The 20687-nt window shown below is 43.2% G+C and overlaps 1 protein-coding gene across 3 annotated transcripts; it reads right to left on the reverse strand.

Annotated features, from left to right (window-relative positions):
* Positions 1–1617: 1617 nt before the first annotated feature.
* PPM1F (protein phosphatase, Mg2+/Mn2+ dependent 1F) lies at positions 1618–20446 on the reverse strand. 3 transcript variants are annotated; one of them, XM_042865715.1, is made up of 9 exons: positions 20271–20446; positions 13845–13975; positions 12523–12722; positions 11701–11889; positions 10432–10575; positions 10055–10148; positions 8816–9488; positions 2647–2714; positions 1618–1746 (listed from the first exon to the last, which is right to left on the reverse strand). In XM_042865715.1, the coding sequence occupies exons 1-7, from the start codon at positions 20444–20446 to the stop codon at positions 9115–9117; spliced, it is 1308 nt and encodes a 435-aa protein (XP_042721649.1). In that variant the 3' UTR covers positions 1618–1746; positions 2647–2714; positions 8816–9114. The 3 variants fall into 3 exon arrangements, with proteins under 3 accessions (XP_042721649.1, XP_042721650.1, XP_042721648.1); XM_042865716.1 differs by having other exon boundaries at positions 1618–2714; positions 9364–9488; XM_042865714.1 differs by having other exon boundaries at positions 1618–2714.
* Positions 20447–20687: the final 241 nt, after the last annotated feature.

Genomic DNA, 20687 nt, shown 5'->3' on the forward strand with positions numbered 1-20687 from the left:
AGAATCTCCTGCCTTTCTTCAGGAAATCCCGCATCCCTTCAAGTTCTTCTAGGCTCTGATGAAACAGTTGCTCATTCTGCTTCCCAGGGGTAGGGAACAGGCAATTCCAGACTGATCTGGTAGAGCTGAAGAATTGATTTCTGCTTAGCAAATCCCAGTAACGTTTCCTAAAGAACCGAGATGACAGTCAGTACTAGTCAAGGTCAGCTGATCTGCTCTGCAAAGAGTGAGTAGTTCTCATTTGTAACAACTGGGCTCCAATAGAGGCTGGTATGGTAACATCTGCCCCATCAACACCGTTTCTTCAGTACTTCCTACAGCCTGGAAAACAAGCTGCAGGAGGCTTTTCTGCAATTGACTGCAGAGAAACATACATTAAATGGGAATGGTTAAAAGGGACATAATCACTATTGCTTGGTCAAACAGCTGGTGGTGATAATGCTTCTGTGTCATGAGATGTATATGTAGATGCACTGAATCTCAATTGACATCCAAGTTTAACTTACTATAGCTTTAAATCACAGTTTTACATTCATTTTCATGGGCTCATTGGTTGTTTTGTATTAAAATCCACCAGCAGTGGAGTACTGTGGAAAATGGTATTCCAGAGCAGAGGGTTGGCTATGAGCTCCATTTTGAACACATGATCTATTGGAGATACTACTTCTCTGAGACTATTACAAGGTGCATTTTCACAGGCATTCTTACTAAGAAAATAATTTAAAAAAATAGAAACCCAACATTCAGAACCACAAAATGGAAGGTGTTTTCAGGAGATCTAAGGTTTGATCTGAAGTATGTTCAAGCATGCCCACAGCACTTCAAACAGAATCTACTCAATACTTACTTTTGTATTTCAAGAAGTACCTTATCTGCTGCTTTGCTCTGATACAGCATCCTGGTCTCTTACTAGACTTCATTTTCCTTCTTTACTAAGACAAATACAATTGCATTTAGGCAAACTGCCTAAAAGGCTGCATACTTCAGATTCCCACGAGTTGTTTCAGATTAGCAAGTGTTATCACTGTCCTGCTGTCCTTACATCTTCCTTTCCTGAGGAAATGAAAACCAGCACTTCAGAAACCATAACAGATTATATAGCTCCAAGCTATTCTTATATTTTGGAAGTTATCTCGGTACTGTAGTAAGTTAATCCTACATGCTTTCAGATCATTTCTTTAACAGGTAGACAAGTAAGCAACAAACTGTTACTTTCTCTTCTGAAACAGGGATTTTCTGATCCTCATCCCATTACTGTAGGACATTAGGTAGTAGGCCAAACTTACCTCGCACTACTACTGTTGTTAGCTGCTAAGAAAAACAAAAGAAAAACAAAAGAAAAGGGACCAACAAATTAAGGTACACAGGTGATTTTTACGATGGCTTTAGTAGCATCATGTTTTCAAGTAAGCATCCTCTGTGATCCTCAGGCTTATTTCCTTCTAGTACTTCTGCTAGTCTCTCCTCCTGTAAAGACCCCATGGAAGAAAGGACTTGGTGATGATCATCAGTATGACAGAAAGATCCCTCAAAGATAATGCAATATGACCACTGTGCATCGAGTTACTTGAAGGACAAAAATGAAAAAAATACACTGAAAAAAGAAACAAACGACACTTGAAATCAGTATGCTTTATTAACACCTCAGAAACATCAAATCCCACAGCAAAAAGCTCTTCTCCTCGCTTGTTTCCAGTCACTGCTTTGAAGCAATTTCTTGACATATGCAAGTAGATACATGAGGCACTGTGTGAATACAAAAGTGACAATACAAAAAAACCCCAACAATTAAACCTCACGCCATACATACATACAAATATATATAAAATATGGTGATGTAGCACAATACACACAAGTGCTGTTAGAACAATCTGTATAAACAAACACACGATACGCACAGCATGTAAGGATCAATGACAACAGGTTTCTGACCTGCGTGCAGAACCACTCAGTTTAAATAAAGAGTTTTAAGATACTAGAAACTGGTTAAGTCACAGCTTATAGAATCTGCTGTGCTGCAGCTTTTCTGCTCTGTGTCACAAGTGCAGATTAATATACAAAATAAATAAAGACTACAGCTCTACAACACTTGCTTAACAGCTCCTACTTCAAATTCACTGGCCATTTCACTTTCATTCAAGGTTCATTAGCCAACACAGTGGCAAGAAATGTGCCTAAAGCAACAGTTCTGCTTGTGGACTATTTTAATACTGATAAGGACATGTTTTTGTGTCAGCAGGAGTAGTTACTTAGAAATTCAATTTCTAAATAAGCGAAGGATTGAAGCTATAATAGAGCAGATGTTGAGGAGGTACTCTGACAGAGAGGTTGGTTAACCACGTGCCATGCTGCAGTTACCAGCCTGTCTGCTAAACCAACTAGGGCAGGAAACAGAGAGCACTGAAGCAGTGGAGAAACTCAGAAGCCTCCTTTAAACACAGTGCAAAGGGTGAAAACACCAACAGCCTGCAGGAGCAGAAACCGGAGACTAGAAAGTCTCTCAAGCCCTGTATCTGGGACAAGAGCTACTCTTACCTGAAAAAAAGCTCAATTATTCCTAGGAAATAGCATGCAAATAGCAGGATTTTCTTCTTAACCAGCCAGTACTGGGCAATGCCAAAAGTACGAGTTGTTCTAGTCTCATACCTTCCTAGCTGACATGGTACCTTCTATACTCTTGGTGTTGCAGGCCTCCAAAGATCAGACCACATTCACTATAACACAGACAAAATTAAAATTACAAAAAGGCAATCAAATTGATTTAACAGCCAATATTGTTTTTTGATTAAGCAGTGGTTTTCTGGGAGGGGGACAAGGCAGTGGAGGACTGACACTGGAAGAGGCTGTAAGAGGTAGAAGAAAAGGAAAACTGGGAAGAAGGAAGATAGCAGGACTGGCTTTCAGAAGAGGAAGTAAGAAATGCAATATCCTCTTTTGTCAACGTAAAATTTTAACCCACAACAAAATAAACATCTGTCTATTACTAAACAGGATGTCCTTCAAACACACTGAAGGTGAGGAAAAAAAGAAATAAAAGACAGCAGGATTCATCATCATTATTAGAATGTCTTTTAACACTAGAAAGAGCAACATGAGGAAGAGGAGCTGCTGCATCTCATTTCCTGAAAAGGTCCCCTTAAGATCTCTCTAGTTTCTCTTTGCCTTTACACATCCAAAAGAAACAATCATCCCTTACATAAAAGGATAAACACTTCCTACTGGGAGCAACGATCACACCTTCAAGGTCCATCTGCTAAAGCGACAAACCCTCCATGTGCTGAAGGCACTGCCACATAGATGATAATAAATCAGGAAGTGATCCACTAGATCATGGTTTTTGTGCATGGATACCCAGAAACATTTTATCTCTACTGTGTTCATTACTTGATATATTAATATCTCACGGGAATCAGGCTAATCGTTTAGAATACAATTACTGAATATTCTCTCCAGTAGAGTGGTCACAAAGCCCAGATAAATGTAACTTTCTAAGCAGCTGAATATTTTTTCTCTCTTCAGACTAAAAAGCACGTAAGACTGAGAGGAGTTTGTTAACAAAATAAAGCAAAATACTACAAAGCAGCCAAATTCGTCTGCTGAGGTTTTAAGCTGTCAGTCCACGGCAAACTCTCCTAGGTTGTTACTGCACTGTTTGCATTCCAAGAAGCTTGAAAACATTTATTTCCCTATTGATTTTCTCCTCTTCTATTTGACAAAAGCTGCACCTTCTATGCCGCCAACACAGCTGTCTTTTCTTTATCTTTGTGTCTACCAGCAGCAGCGTGCTCTGCTTGGAAAACACTGAACCACCAACACCGAGACACCCAGGGGAGGGCTCGTCCTGCTCGGGCTCCAGCCTAGTGGGTCACACAACAAAGACATAAGCAGTTCTCTGTGCGGTTTTGGCTTCTTGTTTTATTTGGAAATAGAAGGTTATGACGGGAGTCTACCAGCTTATTTTAAGGTATTTTGAGAAGTGTCTACGACAGATACGTGTTCAGCTGTTTCCATTTGATTACTTTTCAGCTGATGTGGCTGAAATCAACAGAAATAAGTACCTACAATAAGATCCAATGAACTTATTAGAAACAAGCACATCTTGAGCACAAAGCGGTGGGCTTAGCTCTTAGAGCTGCCAGTGCTATGAAGCAGTCCCACAGAAGGGCTGGCTGTTCTGGTGGCTAGATTCAGGGAAGCAGGGAGGATCAGCCTCATGGTTTAGGTGCTGTCAGTTTAGGTTGGCAGAAAAATTAATCATTTTTCAGCACAACTGCAAACATGCCATAAACTTGTTTAGAAAGAATACACAAATGCTGTAGATGAGGAAGTTTAGCGCTCATTTCAAAGCTTTTCTCCCTCTTCAGCCCTTCCTGAAACACATTCTGGTTATCAGGAATTGTCTGCTCCTCAAAAAAGGGAACCGGCCCATTACGTCCCAGTGGGATTTTGTCTGACAGCACAGGCCCAATTGCACAACAGACAGCATGTGAAGCCTCTGCAATCTGCTCTGTTGTGGCTAATATTTGCCCCACCTTCTCCTTTAAGAGTTTGCTTGATACTTCAGTACTATGAGAACAGACGTATACCATGTCTGGTGCCGTGTGTTACGTATCTGCATTCACAAGAATCCCAGTAAGCTAAATAATGAGCATAAACAGAGAGCAGAGCTGTAATCTTACTTCAGGCTTCAAGCAGCTCAACTAGCTGACTCTCTATGAATGGAAGGTATTTGCTGGTTCCTTAAAGACACGGTCTCTCATGCAACACTGTTTAGAAATGCATATGTTCCTCAGCCACTTGTTTTGGAAGCACATTTTGTTTGTTTTTAAAGATTGCTGGGACAGAAGTTTCACCCCCAGACAGCTGCTTTAAGCTATCAACAGAGAGCAGGTTTTCCATAGCAGACAGCTAACTTCTCTCCAGAATTCGGAAAGCAAGAGAAGCACTTTTACAAATATTCAACAACAAGCAAAAAGGACATTCCATTGGCTTTTCATGACAAAAAGCTAATAGCACTGGAAATGCTTTTAAAAACAGCAATATCGCTTCTGACTTTGAATTGAGATAAGTGTCTATTAAACACTATTAAAGTCATCACTGTGATTAACATGATTCAATCACCAGCTCTGCCCAATTACTCATCCTGTGAGAGCTCACCAGCAGCACCACTTCGTTAGCACGCTTCACATCCTTACTCATGGCAGCAGCTGCAGTGACTGAACGCACCCAATGCCCCCTCTTAGCAGTACTTTACATGTGAAGACACCTTAAAACTTAATTTGGTGGCATTAACTTCCAAGACAGCACTGAGGGGTCAGAGTAAGTCACTCAGGATGCTTTCACTGCGATCCCTTCCTTGACTGTTTGAAGCCAGAGCTGCCACATCTCAGTTTTGCCTTTTTAATGCCTGTGTTTCCAATCCTTTCAAGCACTAGTACTTCACGCCAAAGAACTGACGTGTACGGCTTTATATTCCAGCCCACTTCCTTTTTAAAATAGGCATTAATAATACTTAAATGCATTCCTCTCTATTTTTCACCCCTCCATCACTTACAGGGTGGATTTTACTTAATCTCTCTCAGTTCAAAAAATCTTCCTGCCTTTCTATCTTCTGTATTAGGAAGAAAAACAAACAAACAAAAAAAGTAATCTTTAAAATTGTAATCTCATCTGTGTCAGACCAAGACTTCATTATCCCAGGTACATTTCTTTGCCAGAGAGGGCAGGGTAGGAAAGGAAAGAAAGGTGGAAGTGTGAATTACCCATAATCAAAAGAGACATTGTATACCCACTAAGCAGGATGGCTAAAGCCAGTTTTCAACCAAGCACAATGTGAGAATATAAGCATGCTGCGTTTCAAAGATTCTGGCTCCTCTCAGGGGCAGCTTTCTAGGTCTGCATGCTAAAAATGCAGCAGACAGCCAGCTGAAATCTAGTAAAATATGAAAACAATTTTTCATTGAACATTTGTCTTGAATGCTTCAGCTAATTTCTACAGCTTCAGAGATTTTGGCAAGACTCAAGTATTGGTTTTGATGCACGTTCATCAGCAAACAAGGAGGCAAACTGTCAACTGGTGGACAAGCATTAATATACTGTTGTATCATTGAGTACACTGGTAAGGCCTAGAGAGGTGAGATCATTTCCTCACTCGAATTACATAACATTTTTATGTGTTGAAACCAAGAGAGTGAACAAAAATTAAATAAAAAAGCAAATCAAACCCACCGCCTGAAATCCAGGGATTTTTGAGAGGGATGATACGAGAAGCTGCAGGCGTAGCAGATTAGCACCGTGAACTAAAAAACAAGCAAACAAAAAACACACGCCACAACCCTAAAATACCAAACGTAGCACCCTCTGTATTTTGTCCATAGCGTGGACTATCTTCTGCTAGAGCACCGCTCCACTGCTGGCACTCCTTGTAACAGTGCTGTGCATTACAGCTGCTGGCTTCTAGAGGTGATATTAACATCACAAGTGAAAGAATGCATAATTTCTCTCCTAAAGCACAGCTTGAGAATTAGGTTTCTGATTACCGCAGACAGCTTTTCTAAGAGGTGCGTTTTACTTAGCCTCCAATAAAACAGACAAACCAGCTCCAAATTTGACTGGATATTCTCACACAGCTGTAAGTACACATTGGAATACTTTGTTTCTACAGTATAGTAAATCTTCACCAAGAGATTGAAATGAAAGGATCATTTCTGAGAGTTTGACTTGTTCAGCCCCCCATCCTCCATGTTTTGGGAAACTTGACCAATTTCAGAGTGAACCATATCACGAACTTAGCAAAATGTCACACCTCCCTTCATGAATGGAACAGCTTCCTCCTCACCTGACAGCTATGAAATCAAACAATTCTGTATTATTCTTTCTATACTAACAACAATAACTTTGTTTCCAAGACACCAAGAGGCACAGCGGTCATCAGAATTTAGCATGACTCTGAATATCTAGGTCAGAAATCATAGCAATAGGAGATGGCAAATGCAAAGTGACTATGTTATGCAAGACAGAAGGCTTCCTGAACTAAAGCAGGCTCACAGAAAAATTAACACCTACCCTACTAGGTTACCCTCACAGAAAGAAGTCACGTACTTTAGGTCAGTAAAATGTAGGATGGGGAAGTGGTTACAACCTTGTTGGAAAAGCTACTGTCGTTGCACAGCAAAACAACAAAGGCCGAGCTGCTACAGGGATGGCAGCTCACAGAAGAGTTACTGTGTTAAACGCTACCATCGTCCCTAATAACCCAACAAAGGCTCCAGTCACTCGAGGACCGCACTGCCCACACCAGCTGATGGTGCAGAGACAGCACAGACAGAAACAGCTCTACTGTTCTTTGTTCAGCCATCTCAACTCTTCTAGCTAAAATTTCCTCCCATAGAGACATTACTTTTCAACACATTTTGATCCACAGCACTGACATACTGCAACATCATGTGCTTCTAAATTAGGCATACAATCTTGCTGCCAGATGTAAAGCACTTCTTGTTTAGGTATAGAAATTACTAACACATTTGCCATTGAGCCTTCAGATCTTGTTGAGTTCTGCCAGTCAGGCTAGCAAAGCAGGAGCAAACACGGCCAGGGGCTCTAGTGTGTAATGGATCTAGCAGTTGCAAAACAAAACACACATTCATTAAGGACTCTTTCATCATTACCTTAACTTCACATCTCCTTAAAAAGTTATTTAGATTCCCAAAGTCCAAGAAATATGGCAAAATCAATCATCTAGTAACAAAAAACGATTATTGAAATGTTTCTAGTTTATGTTACCAAATTTTCTTCGGAAAGTTGTATTTCTTTTTAAATGAAATGAAATTAAATGAGATCAGATTATTACTTCACGATTACCTAGCCAGAGCTTTATGCATGGGGCAGGGGTAAGTCACAGTAAGTACTGTGAAGCTTATGTCACGCGTTATGCAATTTGGCAACAACAAACGAGATGTTTTCTTGAAACCCTGTTCCCACTAAAATCATTAATAAAAGTGAAAGAGTTAAGTGCATCACACATTAATATTAATGAAATAAAGTCACATTTTAAAAACACTATAAACTGGCTCATCAGAGTATGATGAGAAGCCAGCAATCCTTGTGTGAAATATTTAAGGCACTTGAGGACAGTCAGTTTTTAAAACCAGGTAATAAAGATGCCATTTTAAAATTCTAATTTAAATAAAACATAACAAAATAAAGTAACACTGCAAAGAAAAAAAAAATCTTCCACTCTAAGTTTCAGAAGCTAAAATAAAAATCGCATTTGTTATAGTACACAGAAAAATGGTAGAAACAGAACATATTTAACGAGCACACAAACTTTGTAAAGATCTCTCTCAAATACAGCAATACGGTTCCTTTCTTTTCAGGCTGCCAGACAGCCAATAAACACTTTTGTTAGAAATAATCCAGTGCAGTTAAATACTGGATTCCAGTTTATTAACCATAGCATCCCAGGAAGTAGCTTGGGATGTTGCTTTTTTGCTCTGCCACTGGAGCATTCAGCTCCATTTTCCCATCTCCATACACACAAAATTAAATGTTTCTGCCTGAAGAAAGAGGCAATATCGTTCTCTTAACATCATCTTTGGTACAAAACAAAAGTAACCTACATAGCATAATGGTGTGCTATCAAGCCTGTTCCTACAAACTATGCAAAGTAACAACCTTTTCTTTCATGATAGCTTCTCTACTCCCAGTTCCCAAAGCAATATCACAAATGGAACACAGAGCACTCTTTTGAAGCATTACTTCAAATTTTCACTTAGAATTCACAAATGGTGGATCTCACCCACTAGCTTATACATACACTTTTTGCCACCCCAGGGCAGAAGGATATGGCAGCAGTCCTGGGACGTGTTTTAGAATTCCACTCTCACAGACAAAAGAGCTGTACGAATCTCCATGGCTCTCCAGGGTTTTTTGAATGGAGGGAAAGAGAAAGAAAAGACAAATGGGAACTCGGTAAAAGGAGACTTTCCTTTTTGTTAAATGTTTGTCCATTTGTCATTTTTCCTGACGCATTTTGCCTATTGTATTAGAGGCTTATTTCAGTGGAAAGCAGTTCCTTAAGCAAACTTTTAAACCTTCTGGATTAAGCAGATTTTGTCACTGTGTGGCTGCTGCCTCACAGCTGAGGAAATTAAAGGGTGAGCTCCGAGCATCATCCCCAGTCTCAAGGCTCTTAGTGTCTCTGAGACAGTCTGCCAAGATGTCCTGTGGATCCCTCAAGAACACCACTAGAACAGTAATGTTGTCATTGGATCCATTTTCCTTCGCAGCAGCCACCAGTCTTTCTGCTGCTTTGAGACCCACTCCTTTGGTTTGCATTAAATGATCTAGGACTAAGTCTACAACCTCATATGGCTTGACAGCATCAAAGAATCCATCACAGGCTAGAAGCAAGTAATCTTCAGAACCAGTCAGGTCAAACGAGTCTCCATCTGCATCACCAGAGATGTAAGGCTTTTGACACACATCACCTAAGACAAATGATCAAAACAAAGGCTTCGTTACTTCAAGTACGAACAGTTCTTCACCCATAATTGCTTTTAGTGCCCCAGAGGACAGATAGATCATACTCCAGACATATCTGATACTGGAGTGGAACAGTGAAAAATAGTGAATTCAAGGTAGAACACAGCAATCTGATTTAAAAGTTGTACCCAAGAGTGAATAAAAAATACAACATATTTAAACACAAAGAAGCCTGGATAAACATTTTTTACTTCTTCCACTTGAACACAAGAAATACCCTTAAGTTTGTTGTAGAACAATGGAGAACAGTGTCAGAAACCTTCAAGAAGCCAAGGGTTTAAATACTTTGGAATGTCATGTCCAGTATGTAAAACAGAACAGCATACCATGCTCATGGTAAAAGCAGTAAGACTAGATAGGTATAAACTATTTAAAAAGTTACATAGACATAGTCTAACCTCATGGCAAAGTGGTTCACTATTTGAACAACACTGAGCAAAATGTCACTTAGTTATACAGTCTCAGGTGGTACATTCTAATAAAGCTTGATCTGAACTGTGCTGATGCTTACCAATTGCTCTGGAAACAGCCAAAGTGCCATTAACCCGCCAGCAGTCCATGTAGGTTACACATCCACCCAGAGCCTCAATACGTGCTCTCTCATCCTGAAAAACAGCAAAATACACATTTTATACCAAGTGTCTTTTGGAAAAACAGTCTGCATAGGAACTTCAGTTAAGACTACCAGTACCATCAGCACTTTCAAGGCGTCATGGATTAGAGATTGCCTTTTCGTAACACAGGAGTGGATGGAATCATCATTCTCAAAAACCTACTGCACTACAGAAAGTATGCGGATCATGAAACTCAACGCTTGGCTCCAAAAGGTTTCAGAGAGATTCTGACAGCACACGCAAAAGGAAAAACAAATCAAAGATTCAGACTTACCTCTCTCTCTGGTTTGTGAGGTTCCATTAACGTCACAGCATTTCCTTGCTGCACAAGCATTACCTGCGAGTCCCCTAGCCATGCTATGTGTAGCTTGTTCCCTACGATCAATGCAGATACACCTGTTGTGCCACTCCGCAGCCTCTACAGAAGGAAAAGGATGTGTTAGGTGAATATCCAACAAATAGGTTACATAGCTGTATAATCAATGGATATTAAGATGTTACAATCACAAAATAAACGAGAGAGTTAGGCAAAGTAGATTATGATAACAAAAGAGAATAAATGGAAGGCTTACCCTTAGTTAGGCTCACCACAAAACACCAGAAGGAGGGATCTCCAGACGAGATCCTTCCCCACTGGTAGCCAGCTCTTCAATAGGTCTAGGAGAGGTGCAGCCTGGCTCCACCCCTTCCGGCAGCACAGGTGAATTGAATTGCCTTCACCTGTGCTCCTCTGGCGGACTCATGGCTCGCCTCAGGTGATCAGTCAGAGGTTCAGGCCGTGACTCAGCAGTTCCCATACACATAGCAAAACTACAAACTTACATTTAATAAAACTTAAATGCAGTGCAGTAGACCTGTGATCATAATTCAAGTACATTTTAAAAGGTACTACATACATCAGATGCATAAAGATCTACACAGATACACGTGAAATAAACTATTTATTCCAGTATGCAGATAGTTCATACTGCCTTTTTCATTATCTTCCCTCTCTGCTATTAGTTCCAAAACTGATTAGTTACTGCTGTAACAAGAGTTCTCACTACCAACACTATTATAATAAACCATCCTTCCTTTCTGTAGATTTGACAAAAAAAAACATTCATCATACCAACTCGATTCAAGGCAGATCAATACCTGAAGAGCCTGTTCTAGGTCATTTTTACAATTACAGAATACACTTTTATCTTATTGTCACCTGTTACGTTAAAGGTAGGAAAAATGAGGAAGAAGATGAAATCTCTTTTGAGGTAAGGAGTAGGACAATGGAACCTAGAGACTGCCTAATTCAGGCAGAGAGCAATGTTCTCTCAAATAACTGGTTGTTTAGAACACTTAATGCTTATTTTTGATCACCCACATGCAAGCACCGCCATTTCGCTTTTCCTCAAAAGAGAAATAATTTGATCAAACAGTTTCTTGCAGCATTATTTAATAAATAATTCAAAGATACTATAGTGACAGAATTTTCTGGATAATACCATGTTGTCCAACAGTTCTTACTGTTATTTGAATACAAGGGAATTAACCTCTACCCACTCACCTCTCTTTTAGCTTTGAAAAGAAACATTTCATCTGTCTTCTGGAAAGAGCATTTCAAGGCCTCAGCTGGATTCTTAACAATCTCCTGGTGCAGCCCCACATTTACATGTAAATGTGTTGCTGAATAATTGGCAGCATCCACTCCACCATGGCCATCAAATATTGCAAAGTAAGCACGATCGATGTCATCCTTTTCCAGGGAGGAAGAAAAAGGAAGAAATATAAATGTTCAAAAATAAAATAGCTCCTACAGCAGTAACACAAGCAATGTTCTGTTCTGGGCTTTCTTCCATATGATGTTGCATAGGTAAGGACAATTTAAGCCAGTTAAGCCACGTGCAAAATGGATGAAGTGGGTACTCCGCAGGGGAATTACTTTTCTTTAGTAGATCTTAGTAATTTAACATCCTAAAATTCTAGAATTGAAACAGTACAGAGTTAATTATGTAGTTCTACTCCAGCTTTCTTTATTGGCATTTGTTCTTGTTTAACTCCTCTTTTTTTTTTTTTTAATTAAAACACATAATTTACCTCAGTCAGAAAAACACCACACCTCCAGCAACATAGTGACAGATAACTTTCAATATTTCCACAACGCTTACGACACGAAACCTAAAGTCACAAGATCCTTCTTTATCAGGGCATTAGTTAGGTTAATCAGCCCCTAGCAGACAAAGTAGGTACTTGCTCCAGCACAGACATGATAAATACCTTATGGCAGCAAATCCTCACCATTTCACAAATCACGTATCACTAGACCACTGTGCTTATTGCAACGTTGAAAAACTAATGAACTGCTCTCCCCAGCGCTGTCCAGACTTACTGCTAAGCCAAACAGCTGATTGAACTCCAGGAGGATAACATGGCGGTCCTCCATTTTCCGTCGAGTGTTACGGATGGCATGGGTGGAAACAAGCAGGAAACGCTTCAGTGGTCTCAGCGGTGGCGACTGCTTCTGCCATTCAAAGCAGACATCCCGAAGTCTGTTAAAGAAGCAGCGCTGCAGCGACTCTCCGTCCAGCACTGACAGCACAAAGACAAAACAGTAAGTCGTGCCCCACCATTTACCCTGTCTTTCCTTCGAGTGTCTTTCCTTAGAGCTACATGCACGCACTCAGCACTCTGCCTCTACAAGCTCTGCAAGGCTCCAGAGAATCACATGAAAGGTGACAATACTGGAAAACAGTGTAACGTTCAGGATAAGGAAAGGTTCGGGTACTTCATAGCTCTCATTCAAAAATGGGTTTATCACAGAAGTGACTACATTAAAAATTAATCCCAACAGGATCCAAAAAAATCTGTCTGTCAAACTAGACACAAATGATATTATGTAAGTGAAACACACCACGTTTGGTGGTAGAAGTGCATTCCTATTCAAAAAGAAAAACAAAAAACAGATCAAGTAGGCAGAAAATCCAACCAACTGGATAACAGATTGTTCTCTTGGATACAAGCACTGAAATACCATTAGCCAGACATTGGGTTATGTCCTACTGAACCACTTCCACTACAACAACAAGAAAGTGTAAGAGTAAGCTTTGTTGAGATCAATAGCTCAACTCATAGCCAAGCAGAGCAGATTCAAATTTTAAGCTGCTGTTTTTATCTTTTTAAACACATGGGGCTGTAAAAGCTGAAGGGACAGAAAAGAACCTGCAACTTTCCTGCTTTGTCATGACAGAGCAGAAAATGTAAAGACCCACTGAGCATAGTGCAAAAAGCTCCAGACAGACACTCAAATCCATTTCTGGATTGGTCCCAAAGATCAATTTATCCAAATTTACTGTTCATCAGACTGAATGATTTGATTTTTGGCATTGTGTGAGAAGTTCTTAACTAACTAATTCAGGAAGCACTGCAGACACGTTCACTTGTTAATTATTTTTGGAAAGACAAACTCTCTTCCCTTTCCAGAAAACCAACTCTTGCAACAAGTCCAGGGCTCCAGACAGCACATTTGTATCTTGCCCACAAAACCAGCGTCACTACCTTTCTTCCCACAAATACCTGGCAGGGGCAAATAAAGTTCTGTTCAGTGCTGCTCACCAGACAGTCTAACCAGATATTCTGGGAAACGTTTCAAAACACTGAAGTATTCCAACAGACAGCCTCTGAGAAAACCACAGAAGGAGAAAGTATACTTACAGGTGAATCTTTCCTCCTCGCCTTCTCCCTGTCTTTCCACACTTTGCCTCTTAAATTTAGTCAAGTCTGTTCGGAGAACTTCATCAACTGCAGTGTGGATCACTGATGCTGCAAGGGGTGGTGAAACACCTCTGCCGGTAACAAAAGGAAGGGAAAGAAGAACAGTGTTAGTTTAGACTGAACTACAGCCTCACTGTTTATGACTGTTGACCTCAACTCAGAATTAAGAGCATGTACTCAATCAATAATTTCAACTTTATTAGTAAACGAGCAGAACAAACCATGTTTGATATTTATTCGTATAAATGCTTAGAAAGATCTTCAGTTAGACAAACACCTTCTCAAGAAGGCAAAGAGGAGGAAGCACATGAATCACGTTCTCAAACCGCTGCCTCGTGCTTCAGCCGCAGATGGTATCCCATACTCTCGAGCCCTCAGATGGGAATGGCTACCTTCAGCTCTGGGCTCTGAGCACAAACCTGCTGTTGGGACTCACTATGCAACAGTTCCTGTTTGCAGCTAACTGCCTCACCGCAGGCAGGAGCAGGATCTCCGTGCGGTGGTTCCCAAAAAGGTTACTTTGGACTCCAATTCCCTTCCCTCCGAGAGGAAAGCCACGCTCAGTACTAACCTAAAAAACTCTTCACACTCAGTTTGTTCTGACTGGAAGGTCTCCAAAGAAACCCTTCTCCAAGGAAAAAGGTGCAAAGGGCGATACTGGAAAATGACTCCTATATTCACTCTACTCCTGTGGCTGACGCTAACAGTTACAGCACATGACATCCATTCCAGACATTTTTTATGGACACAAAGAAAAATAAGCAGACATTCATATTAAGAACTTTATCTTTTGTTCATGGGGTGTTTGATGCCCACAAAGCAACAAATTATGCAAACGAAGCAAATAACACCTTAAGGCATCTGCAGCAAATCAAGGACAAGATGTTGTTCTGCCAGAAAACATCGGCCAGCTGGGGAATAAGAACTGGTGGGAGCAACTGGCTCTGCAGAGGTTCAACGCAGACAAGAGGCAGAAGAGCTGGGGGAAGACTGTGAGCTTTCAGATCCCTGTGACAACAATCTGAAACGTATTTTGCCATTGTTTCTGAAAGACAGGCTCTGTCATATTCTCACAGCCAGCCACATATGAGCACCTCCCATGGCAGCAAACAGAAAGCACTGTGTTAGTCAGCAGGTTGCTAACAGAAGCATTTTTTATGTTGTGCAATGATGGCCTACTTTAATGAGTCATTTCAGTACTTCAGATAGATGGCAACAAGTTTGCAGTTGTTGCAGCACTACCTGCAGTCATCCCACATCGTGGGAAGCCAGAAATTTGGTCTATTAAAAAAGAAAAAAAGACTAATACGTTTTGAAGAGACAATTTCTTTCCTACAAAGCCCTGGCCTGCTGTACTGGGTCCCAAAGAAGACCCTTAACCAAAAGGCAAGGTACTTATTGCCATAATTCACAAGCCCCGTAAAAACTCTTTGTACAGGAAGCCTGCAACAAAGAAAAGGTTTACAAGTTATTATGTCACATCCTTCAACTTTGTCCAGATGCCACCCAGTTTATTAGAAGGAAATTCAGAGATTCCTCAATACTGATACATCTCATTGAGCTTTACTTCCTACATATTTTCTCTTTGTCCATCTCCACAGTTTTGCAAATCTAAAAAAGAAAAAGGCTGCTTACTGAGAATCTGTTTGCTCTACAGAACCAATGCAGCTGGTTCGCATGGACCAGCAGAAGACAACAGTTAAAAAAAATCATGATCCTGCGCATCTAGTCAAACCTCAGCTCTGGACAGAACACATCCCCTGATTATTTTGTAAGCTCTCAGTGTTAGTGCTACCATGCCTGTAATCCTGCTTTTTAATAAAGCTCGGGTAAATGGGGCTCCAGGGCAATGCTGTTTTCCACTCAGCTTAGATGTTTACTGGTTCTAATCTCAGCCCCTAAAGCTGAGCTTCAAGAGCTAACAAAATACATAATCAAAGATGAGTAAGAACTGCTTCTTCGGTGTAGAGCCCAAGGTCTCACTTAGCAGGAGAATGGCTGGGAGCAGAGGCAGTACCTATGGCAACCACTGCAGAAGCAGAAGCCCACTGCAGTTACAATAAGAAATCTCAGTGCTTTGTCTGTAAGCAAAGAAGACCGTCACTTCTTGTCAAAATCCTTTCAAAGCAGTCCAGGACACCCTGCTGACAGGCTGAACCAAGCACAGTTCAGTTTTCATGAATCAGAAGAACTACTGTAGTTGCTTCCTAAGTGAGAAAATAACCATGTTGGGAGGAAGAGGGAAGTCAGTGGGGTATGTTTCATGGAAGGAAGCAACATCCTCTTAAAAGCCTTAGGAGAAATACGACAATACCATTTCTGTGACACACACAACTCTAATTACGAAGCCTCAGCCCACACAGGCTGGTGGTAAACAGCCTGAGAATTCCTCTGCTACGGGCTATTTCTTTGCTGACAAAAAGGGTGTGTTTTGACCACAGTAAAAATTTAGACGAAAATTAATGCATGTTGTAACAGTGGAGATGAAGCACTGTAGCTTCAATGCCAGCTGAAATCAGAACACCAGTGGCTGGGGCACAGAGTTCATATCCTCCAGCTACTCCACGGTAAAATATGAGCCTCATTTTAAAGACTTGAGAATAGACAAAAGCATTAAGAGTAAAGCCTCAGCTCCGACTACGTTTCTTTCAGAGGCCTGCAAACGCACACAGGCTTTCTGTCATGCTCTGTGCCTGCAGCTTGTGGCAGTTTTGAGAAAGCAGCATTCTGCAACAGATGGCAGGCTCCAAACAGCTGCTCTTGGAGCAGAGCAGCAAGCTCTGCATGATCCAGTGCAGGGTGCTACGAGCCTCATGGAGACAGACCAAGCACCCAAGGCTTACACAAAGCCTGCGGAATGTTTTCCCCTTTTCTTGGGAGGAAAATAATTCACATTCCCCGACATGCTCTATTCCACAGCCACGTCAGGAGATCTCTTTATGACAACAAGAGCTCGCTAACTGCAGTGGCTGTCTGAAGACCACTTGCCACTTTTCACAGAAAAAAAAGAGTTACAGATGAAATATTAAAGGGCTGCCACTGTACAATCCTCCTTTCAGCGTATCTATATAATCAGATATATATACACACACAAAAGCTATAGAGAGAGGTAGATGTAGGCTGTGTGATAAAGAGATGTTAAATCTGCCATCAAACGCTTCTAGCTTCAGGCAGCAGCAGTAGGGAAGACTTATTTTTGCTCCTATTGGTAGCTGTAACACCAGAAGAGCACATACAGTACAGCTCTGCCACTGAAGCAAAAGTTTGGCACTGCAGACTCGGTGTGTTTATAGCACATTACAACTGCATCAGCAAAGCATTTTTAATGCAGATCTGCAAATGCCAGCAGCTCTCTAGCAGGTCTCTGATGCTGCTGAAATAACATCAGGTCATAAGATCTCCCGATAAACAATAGTTGCTTGTATTCAGTATTTTCTCCCCAGTCTGTGACTTTAGTTTCTCTCCTCCAGATACAGAATCATAGAATGGCTTGGGCTAGAAGGGACCCCAAGGATCATCAAGCTCCAACCCCCCTGTGGCATGCAGGGCCACCACCCTCCAGATCTGGCACTAGCTCAGGCTGTCCAGGACCCCATCCAAGCTGGTCTCGAACACCAGCAGGGACAGAGCATCCACAACATCTCCATGCAGCCTGTTCCAGTACCTCACCACTTTCTCTGAAGAGCTTCCCCCTGACATCCAATCTAAATCTTCCCTCCTTAAGCTTAAAACCACTCTCCCTTGTCCTGTTGCTATCTACCTGAAGAAAAAAGTTTATTCCTTTCCTTTTTTTATAATCGCCTTTTAAAGGCTGCCGTGAGAACTCCTCACAGCCTTGTCTTCTCCAGGCTGAATAAGCCCAGCTCCCTCAGCTGCATTCATAGTGGAGGTGCTCCAAACTCTCATCATTGTTGCAGCCCTCCTCTGGACCCTCTCCAACAGCTCCCTGTCTGCTATTTTGGAGGCCTCAGTTGCAACACAGAACAAGCTGGTTTTGACCATCACCCAAAATTCCTAGACTCTATTTGTTAATAATTTACAAAATCAACTAGTAAGCAGCAAAAGCACTACATGCCTCTTGTGCATTGATCTCATCAAGGTTTCCAACCATAACACTACGAACCATGAACAAATGCGCACACCGGTGGTTCCTGAAAACAGGCATTCCTGCTAATCCACACCTGCTTTCACAGCTGAGCACAACTGGTCCCATGAAAAGCAGAAAGTTTGTTGGTAGGCGTTCACACAAAGCAAATGGATCACTGAGATCATGAACACGTTCCTAGCAAAGAGCAGTACTCTGTGCATCATGGTAACATACGCTGTCCAAAACCAAGAGTGAGAAAGTAAGCGTGGGGTGATTCATTAAATGCTGGGTCAGTAACAGTGCTCAGAGAGGAGGATAATAAAGGTTGCTCTTAGAAGAGATTGAGTAAATCAGACACAAGACAAATCCCTCCCCCAGCTTCACGTGAACATCACATAAAAACGTTAAAATATCAGAATTGCAAAATTAAGAGTTCTAAAAGCAGAGAACTGCTGAAAACAAATACACCAGGGCTATGCCTCAGGTGTAAGCATTACAGTGCAAAGCACAAAGACAGCGAACAGGATGCTGAGGCAGCTAAGAGACGAAACACGGCAAATGCTTCAGGAAGGGTCACAGCGGAAAGCTGCAGCTCACAGCTGTTATTGCAGTGAAGTCTGCTCAAACAGGAAGCCTGCTGGAAACCCACATTGTTCTTTCGCTGTGTCATGGGATGGTCTTCAGCTTCCACCAAGGCAAAGGAAACATTTCTGTATTCCTGCTAAGATTACATCTCGTGTTCTGTTTCAGTACAGGACAGTAAAATTTTAGGTTAATTTCTAAATGTTTAGAAATAATTAAATTCTCATTCACATCAATCCATTTTCACAGGTTGTGGTAAGGCATGCTCTTAGCCAGAAGAGTATTAATAAAAATTCTGCAAAACAAGAGGATTGCTTTGCCCAGTTCCTAGGAGTTCTATGTAAGTACTTAACTCTGTATGAGGCAGGCACTTCCTTGATTTAAATTATCCGAAGTAGAAGTATCTGCAAATATTCAGTAGATAAGACATTAAACCTGGTCAGGAAGCAAAAGCGTTGCCTGTCTCACAGTGCCAGCTACATTTGCAGAAGATAGAATAATTCATTTTAGATTAGCAAAGACAAGCAAGAGGGTCAGCTCCAGACACCCGGTTCTTCCATGCAAGCCAAGTGTGCAGCCTTAGGGATACAGGTGTGGTAAGACAGCCCAGCCAAGACCAGCAATGCACTCTACAGTCTTCCAACTGCTGCAGGGCCTGGAGCCATCGTGCTGCATGGGAAAGGTGGTCTTCTTCTCTGGCCCGACTGAAAATTCGAGCCTTCAGCTCAGTCAGTAACTGCGATGTTATGGTCAGAGTTGCGTAAGAACACTACCCTTTGGTATTTCTGTTTTCTAAGTCCCTTTTGTGAGAAGGAGCATAAGTAAGTCGATCTTTACATTTTTATTCTGTTTTGCTTTGTTTAGCCACCTCCCCCTTTGCTTACACTTTCCCTGCCAGCTTCAGGAGCCCCACTAAGCAGGCTGCCTGCTCGGCGCTGCAGGGCAGGTATGCGAGCAATGCAGCTCTGACAGGGCAGGCTGCGCCCGTAAACACAACAGCGACAGGTGAGGTGAAAGTATCGCAAGAGCAGCGCTCTACCTGTTCTCGCTTCTTAACGCAGGTGAGTAACTCAGAAACACCACTGCAACCGTCGCTGCGGTTTGAAGAACGCAGCCTGCATCTCTGCAGCCCCGTTCCGCTCGCGCCGGAGCGAGGGGCGGCGGGCAGGCAGCTCCGCGAGGCGCTGAGGGCCGGCAGCCCCGCACGGCTCGGCGCACCGAGTGCCGACCCTGCTTCGTGTGGAGCGATTCGGTCACGGCGCAGCCGAGGAACACCGACCGTTCTCCTCCCAAACAAATGAAAACGTTCAAACAGAAAGTGCGGTTTTGACGCGTTTGTCGCCCTCGGGTTTAAGCGGGCCACTCAGCGGAGCGGCACCAGGGCGCACAGCGGCCACGGCGAACCGCCCGCCGCCTCTGGCCGCGACAGGGACAAGGCGCCCAGCACTCACAGCCGGCGCGGCCGAACCGAGGCACAGAGAACGGAGCCGGCCTCCCGCCCTCTCTCCTCCCGGCCCCGCCGAGCCGGACGCGGTCAGGCCGCCCCTCCAGGGCCGGGAACCGCACCGCGAGGCCTCGCCCGGCCGAGTCCCGGCGCCGCAGCGCCCCGCGGGGTCCGGCCGAGGCCCGGAGGCGGCTGCGCTCCCTCAGGGCCTTTGAAGAGAGGCCCCGCCCGCCCCGCCCCGCCCCGCGCTCACCTGCCGCCCAGGAGGTTCCCCGCCAACTCGGCTAGCGCGCCCGGCGCCTCGGCCTCGCTCAGGGCGCCGCTCCACGCCGAGCTCCACGGCAGCGGCTCCCCCGGGCCCAGAGCGGACGGGAAGTCCCTGAGGAAGGAGCCGAGGGGAGCCCCGGCAGCCTCCGCTTCCAGCGCCATGGCGGCGCCGCGCTGACGGCCGCGAGCGCCGAGGGGCTGCGGGGAGGGGAGGGAAAGGGAGGGGAGTGGACGGCGGGGCCCGGACGGCGCCTTTAAGCGGGGCGGGGCGGGGCCGGGCGGCACGTGGCCGGACGGGGCGGGCGCTCCTCCCGCGGGGCAGACGGGAGCCCGGCCGGCGGCTCCGCAGCGCGGGTAACGGCGCGTCCACCCAACGGAGGGAGCTTCAGCACGCACAACCTGC

This window comes from Lagopus leucura, unplaced genomic scaffold (assembly GCF_019238085.1).
Source record: "Lagopus leucura isolate 7727_CA_CO unplaced genomic scaffold, USGS_WTPT01 Super-Scaffold_806, whole genome shotgun sequence".
In the NCBI taxonomy this organism is placed as follows: Eukaryota; Metazoa; Chordata; class Aves; order Galliformes; family Phasianidae; genus Lagopus; species Lagopus leucura.